Consider the following 13,291-nt stretch of genomic DNA (forward strand, 5'->3'; position numbering starts at 1 on the left):
TCAGACTGAAAACTTTGAGCTTTGAGTTTACAGTGCATACTTACGTCTCGTTTGAAATCTCTATATCTATCTATCTATCTATCTATCTATCTATCTATCTATCTATCTATCTATCTATATATATATATATATATATATATATATATATATATATATATATATATATATATATATATATATATATATATATATATATATATATATACACACACATATACATACATACACACATATACATACATACACACACACACACACACATACATACACACACACACAGATAGTCGTGTTGTCGTGTTGTGTAATATAAGATCAGTAATCGCTTGAATTCTGTAATAAAAAGTTGGAGTCTAATTTGTCACAGCATAACCTGTAAATAAAAGTGTGACACAACCTGGGTGAATTAACATGCTTTATTTTGTTGTCGAGTCATTACACGTGAACCTCAGAGGCATCTGAATCTGTAAAACTCTGGCAGTCCATCTCAAGCAATAAGGCTACAGATTACAGATTAATGGAAATAAAATCAGGCAGAATTTAAAAAATGATAAAAATGATGATAATAATAATCATAATGTCTACACAGTTACATGGCTGTAAAAACAAAGAAAAAACCTCAGCTGAAAACAAACACATACTGAGTATCAGAATACTTAGAGCACTATGAGGTTAGTAATGTAATGATGCCGAACATGTTATCCGGATTGTGAACTGTTAACGACATGTTTGAATATATGCTGTGTTTCTGTGTTGGCTCCCACTCAGTGTTACTCGACTTCACGTTTTTTCTCTCTGACCCTCATGTGCTACTATTTACTGAGCTCAATCTCCTTTATATATTGAAATATTGGTTTTAATACAACAATACCAGAAACGTGAGCTTCTGAAGTAAAAGGAGTTGTTGCTTTTTCTTTTTTCCTGACGATTGGCTTCAATATATTAATTATATGAGTAATATATTAATTTGAACTATGCAAACTATAATGGGACTTTTATGTAGTTTTCAGTATGTCAGCAGTTGATTGCTGTGAGTTGCAGTCTTGAATACTGCTGCTGGGCTCCAAAAAGACATGATTTGTGAGGTAGGGTGGACTATATGTTGGACATAATTAGCATAATAAACAGTAAACAACAAGGTGTAAAAGTGAACAGATAGAAACCGAACAGGTGGAAAAGTTTTGGGTCGGTTCAGATGACAAATGCCGTAGCAGCATGAGCAACTGTAATCAAAAAACTCCCATAATCACAGTGCAAAATGTTACAGAGTAGTCAAAACTGAATATTAAACGAGCGAGTAAAAGGCTAACGTCAGTGTAGATGTAAAATCCATCAGTGTTTTGGTTCAAATGAAAAAGTGCAAGGGCCAAAGTGTTCACAGACACTGCTGGAGGTGACGTTTGGCTTTAGAGTAAAAAGTACCAACTTTGACACTTTATCTGTTACATTTGCATTGAAATACTGAGAGTTCACAGGAATAAAAACAGGTGAAGAATAACGACTAATGCAGTAATAAAGAGGCAGAGCAGACACTCTGTGTCCACTTAGATTCAAAAAGCAATAAACAGACAAATTGAAGTGTCAAACCTTCACATCAATTAGATAAAATTACCCATCTTTGTATTGCCTTTGAAAAATACACTCTTTACAGAAACTCCCACAGTGACATTTCCACGGAGCTCCACTTGTGTAGCTACGATTTATAGCTGAAAAATGACAGATTCTCAGTTTTTATCCTAAACACCTCTAAAGCAAACACTTTCCTACCCTAATACTTTACAGCTGGTTATTCAAATAAAGCCCGATACTTTCTGACTCGTTCTCTTCTAGTCTTGGCATAAAGTCTTACTCGACTGGGGTTTAACAAGTATGCTAGCAGTTTGATGGGAGGTCCAGTGGCAGGCAGTGTGATGTTATAATACAAAAATCCCGAGGTGGGTGATACCAGCTTTGACCAGGTTTGGGGCAAGTAAAAAAAAAAAAAATGCTACAAGTACCATGCAAATGTCTTAACCATGTCCCAGCATGGTTTGTGAATTTGTACATGGTGAACAGAACCGAGTACAAACCTGCTTGCTACATTACAAAACAGATTCTGGATTGAAAGCTGGTCAGCAGCCCTGAATTAGTTTAGATGTTTTACATTAAAGCTTGCTGTAAACATCAGTCTCATTCTCTCCTTCCATCCATTAATCATGCAGACATGCAAATAAAAAAAAAAATCATTTACATACTCACAGAACCGGTAATAGATCCTCCTAAAGGCCAAAGTAAAAGCTACTTTACACTGATCATGCAGCTAGGTGGTTTCAGCTAATCGGTGTGAAGCGCGTATATGCTCAGTGTTTATCGACTGAGGGAAAATAAGCAGGCGAGAAAGAGAGCATGCACTGCTCAGAGCTAAAAATGAAAAGGCACTGTGAAACCTTGGCTGGGTGCATATGTACAGTGCATTGCATGCAAAGGGGAAAAACCTCTGTGACTGTCTAAGTAAAAGGAATGAGAATGATTGGGGCCCCTAAGACATACAGAGGGGGGTTTGTGGTCACAGTGAGGTCAAAGTGAGAACTCATCCACATTTTTGTGCTGTGATTAAAATCTACAGTGTCTCTCTTTCAGCACACAAACATCTCATCATTTTTGACGAGGTCGCTTCGTACGCTGCTTAAAGAGTCCCATTCGCTTCAAGGAATGTTTGCATCAGCCTGCTTCTCTCCTCTCGACTGTGGAGTTTTTTTCTTTCTGTGCTGACTGAATCATGGAAGAACGATTCTAGAAAGTGCAATTTAGCAAGTATATGATTAAAAACCACGCCAAGCAAGACACACACAGCTATGATTTAGTGCTGCAGCATTCAGTAGATTAAACAAGAGGCCCGTCAAAGTTTGTTGTGCAGGTAAGTCCAACCTCCACCAACAATCAAAGCGTGTTATTCCTGCAAAAATACATCAGTAATTTTTTATTTGTGTGTAATCAAATGAAAGAACAGAATGACTAAGTATAGAAGAGGCTAAGCAAAACAGGAGAGGTTTAAATGTGCTGGTTGTCAGTGTAAATACTGCAGCTACTACTATGAAAGCAAGTTACTAATTAATAGAAAACACCACAGGGACCATCTGATGGACAGGACACGACAGGAATACACCACACGTTTCCCTGCTGTTCAATCTCAGAAAACCCTGATGGCAGGCCCTGCAAACCTTCATGGAACTGACTCAGACTGCAAACAATGGACATTTGGGGAAACTTTAAATAAAATAACACATGGCAATATTAAAGTAAGTGGAGCCTAAGTGTTCTGGCAGAACTATATTCTTGGCTTTTTCATAGCTGTGCAGCTGACATACTTGTACAATTGTTGTGGTGGTGTTTATGCTGCTCTCACAGCACGTCTTCAGTGTCATGCTGGGTGGGCCACGGGTTTGGGGATTTTACATTTTGTCAGATTTCAACGCCGTCCCGGGAAAGAGCCCATGGTGAGAGAGTCCTCCTCGTCGATAGCGTCCAGCTCGTCCGTGCGCACAGCGTGAGTGATGAGCTGAAGCTCCTCGGTGAGCGTCTCGCTTCGGTACGCCACGCGGATGTCCGGGACATTGGTGCGGCGGATGTCGTTGCTCTCAGGACCCTCCTTAGCGTAATTTGGACCCAACCAGTAGCTTTTGGCCTGGAATGAGAGGAAAATACATAGTTGACACTGATGTTCAGTGTATGTGTGTGATGGCGCTTCGCCATCTTGTGGTGGCTCTGTGTGTGTGCGTTTTGCTCTGTTGCAGGGTTTCCTCAGTCGAGCTCAGCTACTGTACCTCCACTTGCCTGTAGGCCATCGTGCCTGCACCCTACCTCGCTCTGAATGTTTTAATTTATTCTTAATTCTTTACATTTTTCTTTAGATTTGTTTCAAGATTTATTAATTACTGTCAAGTTGGTCTGTGTGGGACCATCATTATTTTTTGGCATTTTTGCCTTTATTGGATAGTGGAGACAGACAGGAAAGTGGGGAGGAGAGAGGAGAGGACACACAGAAGGTCAGACTCAAGTTCACTCCTGCCCTGTGGCATGTGATCACCTGCTTACCCACTGAGCCAAAGTGGCGCCCACAATGATTTTAATTTTTTGAAGTCTTGCACCACATTATATAAAAATGTTACATAATTTAACGCTGAGCAATAAATTAAAGAGATTTTTAAAGTGTTTCCACAACAAAAAACTTGTAAATGATACTACTTATGCTCAAACTACAATATTTTAATGACTTGCAATGGATTGTGTGGATATGTGCAGTGCATACATATACATGTGATCCCTGCTACACAAATACATGAAGAGAGCTTTAAATTAGTTTACCTTGTGTGAAAATCCACTCATGAGGACACTGTTTCTTGCCAGCTCACACATGTCACATGAACTTAGTTTCCACACTTGAGTGGCAATGCTGTACTCCTCCATCAGAGGTTCCTGGGTCCAAACAAGCAAACATGGAGATTTCTACAATTTGCTTCTATAACCTTTCACACTGTGTGCTTTAAGTGAGGCCATGTGTGGATTCATACCAACCTTGGTAAAGTGGAACTGGAGAGGATCATCGGTGGACAGGGAGACCATAAGGCCTCTGGACAGATACTCTGGCAGTGGGTTGCGGTGGTAACTGAGGAACAGGCTGTTGTTGCTCAGTGGTGACATGGCAATGCCGACTTGAGCAAGGTAATAAAGATACTGCAGCACTGGAGCCTGAGGTCAGACAAAGGTGAAAAGCAACAGAGACAAATCAGCAAATACAGCTAAAAGCTACAGTGGATTGGCACATTTGTTTTGATTATTCTTGCAGAAACAAAAAAAACAAAAAGCACACCACCCACACAGTCACACTAAACTAAAAAACAGCCTCTCATTTTTCAATTTATAGCATATGGGGTTAGATCTGTAACTTCTTTGAAAAATTAACTCATTTCATTTCAAAGCAAAATTATACAAAAAACCCCAAAACAACTATGTCAGTGTTCAAAATCCTATGGCCATAGCTGTAAGTGTCTCAGTAAGGTCCTGGGCCATCAGGACATCTTCAATTCACTTTCACTGTACAAATCTCCAAATTTTCACCATCCACTATATATAGCACCCCTATGATGATGGTGATGATGAAGGTGGTGGTGTATCAGGTCAGATGATTTATCTTCTATTTCAGCTGCTATGATGGCAATTATAGCAAATGTGGGGGGGGAAAAAAGCCACTTTTTAACCACTAATGGTTAAAAAACATAATATAATATAGACCAATATAACAAAAACAACACACCAAGCTAAGAACCCCTGGTGCCCTGTTAATGTTTTTTTAACCCGTCAGAAGTGTTGATGCAATGTCAGCATTACAAATCCAAAGTTCGTAAACTACTTTGTTGTTTTTTGATGATAAAGTGAAAAAAAATCCACAGCAGTCTTTCAGAAACAATCCCCAGTGTGGTGTCCTGACCTTTCTGAGCAGCAGACCATGAGAGATGTTCTCTGACAGCATGAAACCCGACACCAGGTGGTGGATCGGCCCCGCTTCCCCACAGTGAGGTCGCAGCACAAACGTATGGAAACCTCGCCGTCTGAATCAAATTAAAAAAGCAAAGCTTTATGTATTTGTCATTTATGATTTTGTTTGATTTGATGTTAAATTAAGTAAAAAAAAAAAAAAAAAAAGAATCAATATATCCATATACCTTCGCAGGTGGTTGAGAACACTCATGTTGGCATAGGTGTAGTAGAGGTAGTAAGAGTAGGGTGGGTTGTCTTCTTCTGTCCAGTTTGCTGGAAGCGGACTGTCGAGATTAAAAATGTGGTGCTCAGGTTTGGACTCATCGTCCACGCTGTCAAAGCCCACCACCTATTAAGCCACGAAAGCGGACAACAACATAATCATTTAGTGTCTTTAAGTACGGATCCTGATGCGGAGAATTCCTCATGAAGGGACACTCACATGCTCCAAGAAGAGATGCAGCTCAGGATGACTACGGGGGTTGATTGTGACTTCAAACAGAGGCATGAAGATGTTCTCCAGCATCTCCTGGAAATTAGCCAGCTGCTTCTTTGTGTGGTACACGTCACTAGAAAGGTGGGGATTGGACAGTAAGTTGTGTCAGGCTGTAATCTTTAACTCAGCTTTGTTTTCTTTCTGCTTTTTTGCTTTTTAAAGATTTAACAGTCCAAGCACAGTACAGGTCCTTACTTAAATCCTAATCCTAATATCCTGATCTAAATGCTAATGAAACTTCCTCGTGTCCTTGGTGTATTTTTTGTAATCTGCTGCGTACTCTCAATCATTTAATGATGAACTGTTGGAGGAACACTTACAACAAACGGGGCACCTGGACAAGCCAGCGCACATTATCAGAATACACGCTGTGCTTGACAGCCCACTGAGCCAACTTGTCCCATTCATCTCTAGAGCGGCCGTAGATGGACAGACGGAGCTCAGAGTTCTGGTACTTGCTCTCTTCCAGGTCAAACATCACCTCCTGGACAGATAAAGCCAAAAGAAGTGGGTGCGAATATTTTCAAGGATTATTTAAATAAGACACATACAGTACCGTACAAGTATCACTTCACACCTTAATTATATGTGCAAAATATTTCCCTTCGATGTAGTTGTCTGTCTTGATGAAGATCTCTCTGAGGATGGATTCTCCGATGGGGTTGTATTTGGCGTTGAACTTGTCAAACCGATGAAATGTGTTACGGTCCTGATGAGTAAAAAACAAAAAGATTTAATATTATATCAAATATAATTTTTCTACCACATGTATCACACAGTGTGTCTTAACACACACACACACACATATATATATATATAAATATAGATGTTACTCTCTCTCACCGCGTGCATGTCAAGCGTGTCTACACTCAAATCGAAAGCAGTCAGGTTCATGCTCTCAAAAACCTCCTTGAGGGTCTGACCACGCCCACGCTCAATGTGAACGATCTCCTCGGGATATTTCTTCATGGCTCTCTTAATGAATCTCAGCAGGTGCTTCTGGTTCATGCAGGATGAGGCGTGTATGTGTGTGTCCACCTGGAGTCAGGTCAGAGCAGGTTTAATGTTCGAGCTTCACCAAAAACAGTTATTTATGCAGCAGGATTAGCTCTCGATGAAATTGTTTAAGCATTCTTTTAATGTAGGTATCTATATTTAACTGTCACTTGTTGACTCTTGCCTTTCTGATGTTGTAGAAGTCTCTATGAGGAACTTTCTTCTGAGCTGCCAGCTCCTTCATCTCGTTCAGAAGGATGTGCATTTGAAATTTAGAGCTTAGGTACTGCAGGCGACGGTAGCAGAAAGACTTCCTACAGAGGAGACAGGGACGTGTTATATTTAGACTGTGCACTGAGCCATAAAACAACTCAGACTTCAACTCATATTGTTAAAAGAAAAACTCACACTGGCCCATTGATAATAAGAGCCATCATCACATTCATGTCTGCAATATACTCTTTAAGGTCAGGATACGGCAGGTCAAGTTCTCCACTTCTGAAAAGCAGAGTGATTATAATGTTATACTTAATACAGACAGAGTTGCTTAAAAATAACACGTCATTATGAAGGTGCAAACAGATCATACTTGTCCATATTGGTTTTCTTAGTGTAGACATGGACTACCCCGTCTACCATCTTGCAACCATATCCTGTGTCTGGTGGCATGTTATTGGGGTCCTGATTGTCGTAAGGGTGTGTTTCAGAAACTGGTGGATGGACCGGGGCATCTGGAAAAAACAAAAAACAAAACGGGAAATGGATATCAATCATTTTTTTTCATGCTACAGCAAACACATAGGTATAAAATATATATGCTACAGAAACTATACTTTTTAATGCCAATAATAATGCTCAGATGTAAGAAGCATTTTTGTTACACAATTCACCTGGTGTGTTTCTGTTTTCACTCGGTCTAGTTTTTACCCAAAAAAAGTTCAGTTGCAATTATTTAAAAATCTCGTAAATCTGCATTTTATTGAACAACATAACAGAGACAACATATTAAATGTTTAAACTATGACAATGTATCATTTTAACAAATAATGTGTTCAGTTTGGATTTCAAGGATGCAATACATCTCAAAAAAGTTGGAATGGGCCATGTTTCATGTGTAGCATCGCTGTGTAGCATTAACAGACTTTTGGGTCCCGTTTTTCTCTGACAAAAGATTCAAGCTGCTCAACACTCCTGTGTCTGCTTTGTTGTATTTTAATTAAACGCTGTTACAACTGGTGAAAGGTCTGCACTGCAGACAGACGAGATCAGCACCCAGACTCTTCTAATATGAAGCCATGCTGTTGGATTAGATGCACTATATGGTTTAGTATTGGCATGCTGAAATATGCGAGGCCTTTCCTGAAAAAGACATCAATTGGATGGGATTGTATGTTGCTCTAAAACCTGTGTGTGTGTGTGTGTCATCTTCACATGTGGTTTGTTCTTTGCACGAAAGAGCTTTAACCTGCATTTGTGGATTGCACAGTGAACTCTGTTTACAGACAATGATTTCTGGATGTGTTTTTGAGCCCATTCAGTAATTTTCCACGACAGCATCATGCCTTTTTTTGCCTGAAGATTATTCCATTATTCTACGATTGTTGTTTTTTGTTTTAACTTCTATTAATCTGCAAAAAAAACACTAAACCACAAGTCTGCTTATCTGCCTCTCTCGGACTCTCTTTTTTGAGTTGTCTGCCATCAAATTCAAAATGAGCTAATGTTTTTCATGAAATAGCAAATGTCTGTTTTCTGTGTTCTATTGTGAATAAAATATGGGTTTATGGGATGTGAAAATCATTGCTTTTATTCTCATTTTCAGCATCCCACCATTCTGGGAACTGAGGGCTGTGGCAATGTCCATCAAACCAGAGAAAAAATACAGAAAAAAATCTTCAGGAAATTCAATCACTTCTCTAATCTATAATTAGTATATAATTACTGTTTGATGTCTGTCAGTCTTTTTGAAGGCTGAATGAGCCAATTAGCTTTTGTACCTGTGAAACCTCTGATTTTCCACAAAATCTGAAATGTCATTGTAGTACAGGAAATATAACCATATCTTGGTAGTTTGTAAAGCTACTATTATGAAAGAACTATTATTTACAGTGTAAAGTGGAAATAACTGTGACAAGGGAACTTGTGATTATTTATTTTGCTGACATTATTGTTCTGCCAATTATTTTCTTCATTATTTGACTGTTTGCCAGAAAATCTCAAGGAACAAGTCAAAAGTAGCTGCTTTTTGTCTATTTATGAAGTCAAGTCCAGCTGGTTCAAGTATGTTTTCTGGCTCCGTCTTTCTAATGAAACCTTTGCTTTTTTCTGCCTAGCTATGTTGAATGTTTGCATGTTTTACCAGCATCTACAGGGGTCTCTGGTACATCTTCATAAATTCCCAGATCCAGAGTCTTCATCCCAAGGTCCTGCAAGGCATGAGCTGTAGTCTTACAAAAGTTCTGCAGGGAACGGTTTATGTACTTCTCCCGGATAAATAGTGCCTTCACAACACACTTGGCAGCATCTACTAGGTCAGTGAAGGGCACCTGGAAATAGAAATAGAAATGTCGTGAGCAAGGATGCAAATGAAACAGATTTGAGTATTTTGTTTTCACTCCTGATACATTTAACTGCCACCACCTTGTGCAATTTGTCACTGACTCTCTATGCTCTCATACTGACTGCTAGGGTCTCTAATATTGTCTTTCCCTTGTGGTATAAACTTTGAGGCAACTGTTGTTGTGATCTGACACCAAATAAGTAAAAGTGAGCTGAACTGGACTGAATTACTTTGCTAACTATTGTTTATTATTTTTAAATCCTGTAAGTAGCGTTCAGCAAACGATTCTCACCCCACACTTTTCCTCTCCAGATATTGAGACCCGCTGGTACTCCATCGGCATTTCTCGCTCCTTAACGGCATCATCAACAGTGTCCACACTTTCATCTTTCATTAACCTTAAATGATAGAGGAGGGGGCAGAGGAGGGGAAGCGCAATGGCACACAGAGTGGTGAGATGGAAGAAAAAAAAAAAAAAAAAAAAAAAACACATGACAGGGCAGTCCAGTCAGTCTGAAAAACATTTAGATGACTTGATTTAAAACCTTTTTTTCATGTTGGATACATTTAAAACATTTATTTATGGTAGATTATCCATTAACTGAAAAAAACAAGACTGGTTTGCAAACATTTTACAGTGGTGAGATGAGGATTTTGTTCTCTTCAGTCCTAGAGATTGAAATCCTAGGTATAGAAACGAAAACAAACTGACTGAGCATGGGTAACAATAAGATGTCAGGGTAAAACCCTTAATAGTTAACCCATGAAGCTGCTCAATGACCACAACTCTGTGAGTAAGTCAGGATTTACAGGAAGTACAAGTTTCATTATTGAAGAAACCCAAAATTTTAAAAAGAGGGGATACAAGATGCCCGAGTGCCATAGATGCACTATAGGGAGTTCAGTGACTTCGTTCCAGTAAGAAAAGCAGCTTGCAGTGTTTCAAGGTTTTCTGCACAGTACAGGTCCATAATAAAAGCAGCAGAGAGCGCCAAAGATTCAGATTTCTTGTCTTTAATCAGCAGCAAGCACACAGAGAGCTCTCCTACATCACAAATAAGCCTTCAAATACTCTGCCTTTCACGCCACTTCTGTCTCCTATCACATTTGTTCCATAAGATATTGAATCATTGCTACACACTAATTTACCATGTTTGGTAAACCTAGCTCTTTTAATAAAAAGTTAAATAAAAGGTCACTGTAACCATTTCTAAGACATATTAAGTCACCAGCAGGGGGGAGACATAGTCCATCTCGACGTGGCAAAAGTCACTGCCACTGGTTTTGGAAAAAAGTACTTTCACTGGGTTACCAAGAACTATAGGCTAGGTATTAATAAATATTATATTAAGGATGAAAATTAAATGTCCACAGGTACAGTACTATGCAAAAGCCTTGAGCAATCCCCTCATGTCTTTATATTTTCTTAGGAAAACTGGAAATAGATGTAGAGATTTATCAAAGCATCCATAAATATGAAAACATTTTAAAGGGGAAAACAGAGTTTGTAAAATCATAATGAGCTTGAAAGTCAATATTTAGTTCGAACACCTTTATTCTTTAACACAGCCTGAACTCTCTTAAGTAAGATTTCCTAAAGTAGTCTTCAGAAATCCAGACTTCTCGAAGGACTTTCGAGGCCAATCTATGACTGAGTGTTCCACCGGTTTTACTGGATTGCATTGTTATGCTGAAAAATGAAGCCGTTGCCAATCAGATGCTGGGTCAAAATCTGATTGAGCTTCTGATTAATAATTCCATTAAATTTTGATAAGATCCAACTCCACTGACTGAAATTCAGACCCAAACTATGACAGAGCCTCCACCATGTTTTACAGATGGCTGTAGAAATTGTTGTTTCTTTCTCCTCATGTTGAAACTTCAGATTAGGAATTCATGACTATATAATATATCCTGCCATGGAGTGTGTATAAATTGGCATATACCACTATTTTCTCCCTGTTTCCTTTCTGTAAGAATGTTTTTAACACCCACCTCACCTGCTGTCATAGCTTTTAGGCTTTTTTGCCCTCCACTTGTCGATTTTCGTCACAACCTTTATGTACGCCCTGCACACCATCCTGAGATATGCTAAGTTTTCAGTTAATAACTCTTAATAGTTATTAGAAACTATGTTAGCTTGAATTTCAACTGAAGAAATATGGAAGGAATTTTGTGTTTTTATGACAGGCCTCTGGCAACAAAGTGCCTAAAGAATTTAATATACAATAAACAACTTAAAATGAGGTCTTTGCTAAGTTGTCCGTTATATGTAAACTTAACATTGGTAGCTTTTTATGCTTGAACAATAAGCAAGCACAAGAACTGATCTGCTGGTCAGGGTTTAATGGCTTAACAAAAGCCGGAGGAAACATGTCCAGGTACAAGGACTGAACTGAAAACGATTTTACAAAGTCACCAATGGAAGACTTTCAGAAAGCATAGAGACCAATTAAAAAAACAACAACAAAAAAAAACCACAAAAGCTCACACACACACACACACACACACACACACACACACACACACACACACACACACACACACACACACACACACACACACACACACACACACACACACAGCATGAAAGAAAAATATTTAAAAAAATAAGGTTTGGCTCAAGACTTCTGCACATTACTACTTTAACCATCTCTGTTTCTCAGAGTATGGGCAAACAAAACAGATAACAGAGATAAATAAAATAACAACCACAGTTAATAATGACTAAACAAAGGATTAAAAAAAACCCACTGAGGCAGAGCTCACTCACTCTAGGTCTGCAGCACTGTCGATTTTCATGAAGTCCTGTTTGGCACGGAGCAAGATCTCTGGCTCAAGCCTTGGGGTGATATGCAGCGGTGCAGGATAGCGTGGGCAAGGCGGGGGGCAGATGGGCACAAGAGGTAGTGAGAAGAAATTAAGCACACAAAGGAAGAGAGACCAGATATAGACACCCTTTCAAAAAGCACTGTGTCTTACACACATATACATACTGTACACAAAGAATTTTAGGTATTAAGTGATCAAGGTCATCTACACAAGCAATTATTATTGGTTAATAATAGTGAACTCTGATTGGTAAACAGAAACTTGCAGAGGGCAAGTCAGATAATCACCCAATGATCAGCTTAGTGGTGCAGATAGTCAACCCTGGCAATCAAGACAGACCCCACCTCCTTATAAAAGTATGACTAGGCCACGAGAAAAGATGCCAGCTGCTGGCTATCCCAGTTATCCAAAAATTGTGGTTAGTCAGCCTGCACGTGGGCAAGTTGGGAGCTGATAAGCATGTGTGCTTGAGTGGAAACAAGACTGTGTAAAATGCAGGAGGAAAAGGGAAAGCTATAGTTGTTTGTCTCTGATAATATATAGAGTTCGTTTAACGGGCTCTGTATGTGTAGTGTGTTTGCATTTCCTCACTTAATATCCTGGCTGATCTGCCTCTCCAGGCGATGACGTCTTTCCTCCAGCTGTTCGATGGGACTGTCCTCCGGGAACTCATACGGAGCACTGCGCATCTCGCTCTCTGTCATGCTGCGTGTGAACAGCTCCTGGTTGAGGCACAGATTATACCATTTATGGTGTCGTAAAACAGGAAGCCATGTCAATATTTATGCATTTATGGAGATATGGAAGCCACTGAGGCTCTGATAAAACATCATCATATTTAGCTACAAATGAAAACCAAAGGTGAAGGTTGAACTGGGGTGTGTCAAAACAAT

General features: G+C 39.2%; 1 protein-coding gene across 4 annotated transcripts in view; it reads right to left on the minus strand.

Moving 5' to 3' along the window:
* Positions 1 to 403: 403 nt before the first annotated feature.
* Positions 404 to 13,291, minus strand: part of ampd2a (adenosine monophosphate deaminase 2a) — a 32,580-nt gene continuing 19,692 nt past the window's right edge. For all 4 annotated transcript variants that reach the window (XM_085353255.1, XM_085353256.1, XM_085353254.1 and 1 more), the window contains 16 exons: positions 12,990 to 13,120; positions 12,340 to 12,408; positions 9,859 to 9,964; positions 9,366 to 9,552; positions 7,596 to 7,737; positions 7,415 to 7,504; positions 7,191 to 7,320; positions 6,854 to 7,048; positions 6,588 to 6,719; positions 6,331 to 6,494; positions 5,957 to 6,083; positions 5,700 to 5,863; positions 5,465 to 5,585; positions 4,552 to 4,725; positions 4,342 to 4,452; positions 404 to 3,661 (listed from right to left, as the gene is read on the minus strand). In XM_085353255.1, the coding sequence (XP_085209381.1) occupies positions 3,446 to 3,661; positions 4,342 to 4,452; positions 4,552 to 4,725; positions 5,465 to 5,585; positions 5,700 to 5,863; positions 5,957 to 6,083; positions 6,331 to 6,494; positions 6,588 to 6,719; positions 6,854 to 7,048; positions 7,191 to 7,320; positions 7,415 to 7,504; positions 7,596 to 7,737; positions 9,366 to 9,552; positions 9,859 to 9,964; positions 12,340 to 12,408; positions 12,990 to 13,120 (2,259 nt within the window). In that variant the 3' untranslated portion in view covers positions 404 to 3,445. The remainder of the gene's footprint in view (positions 3,662 to 4,341; positions 4,453 to 4,551; positions 4,726 to 5,464; positions 5,586 to 5,699; positions 5,864 to 5,956; positions 6,084 to 6,330; positions 6,495 to 6,587; positions 6,720 to 6,853; positions 7,049 to 7,190; positions 7,321 to 7,414; positions 7,505 to 7,595; positions 7,738 to 9,365; positions 9,553 to 9,858; positions 9,965 to 12,339; positions 12,409 to 12,989; positions 13,121 to 13,291) is intronic.

Source organism: Diplotaxodon limnothrissa, linkage group LG5, assembly GCF_057381915.1.
Source record: "Diplotaxodon limnothrissa isolate DT_005_m linkage group LG5, D_limnothrissa_male_GT1.1, whole genome shotgun sequence".
Taxonomy (NCBI): Eukaryota; Metazoa; Chordata; class Actinopteri; order Cichliformes; family Cichlidae; genus Diplotaxodon; species Diplotaxodon limnothrissa.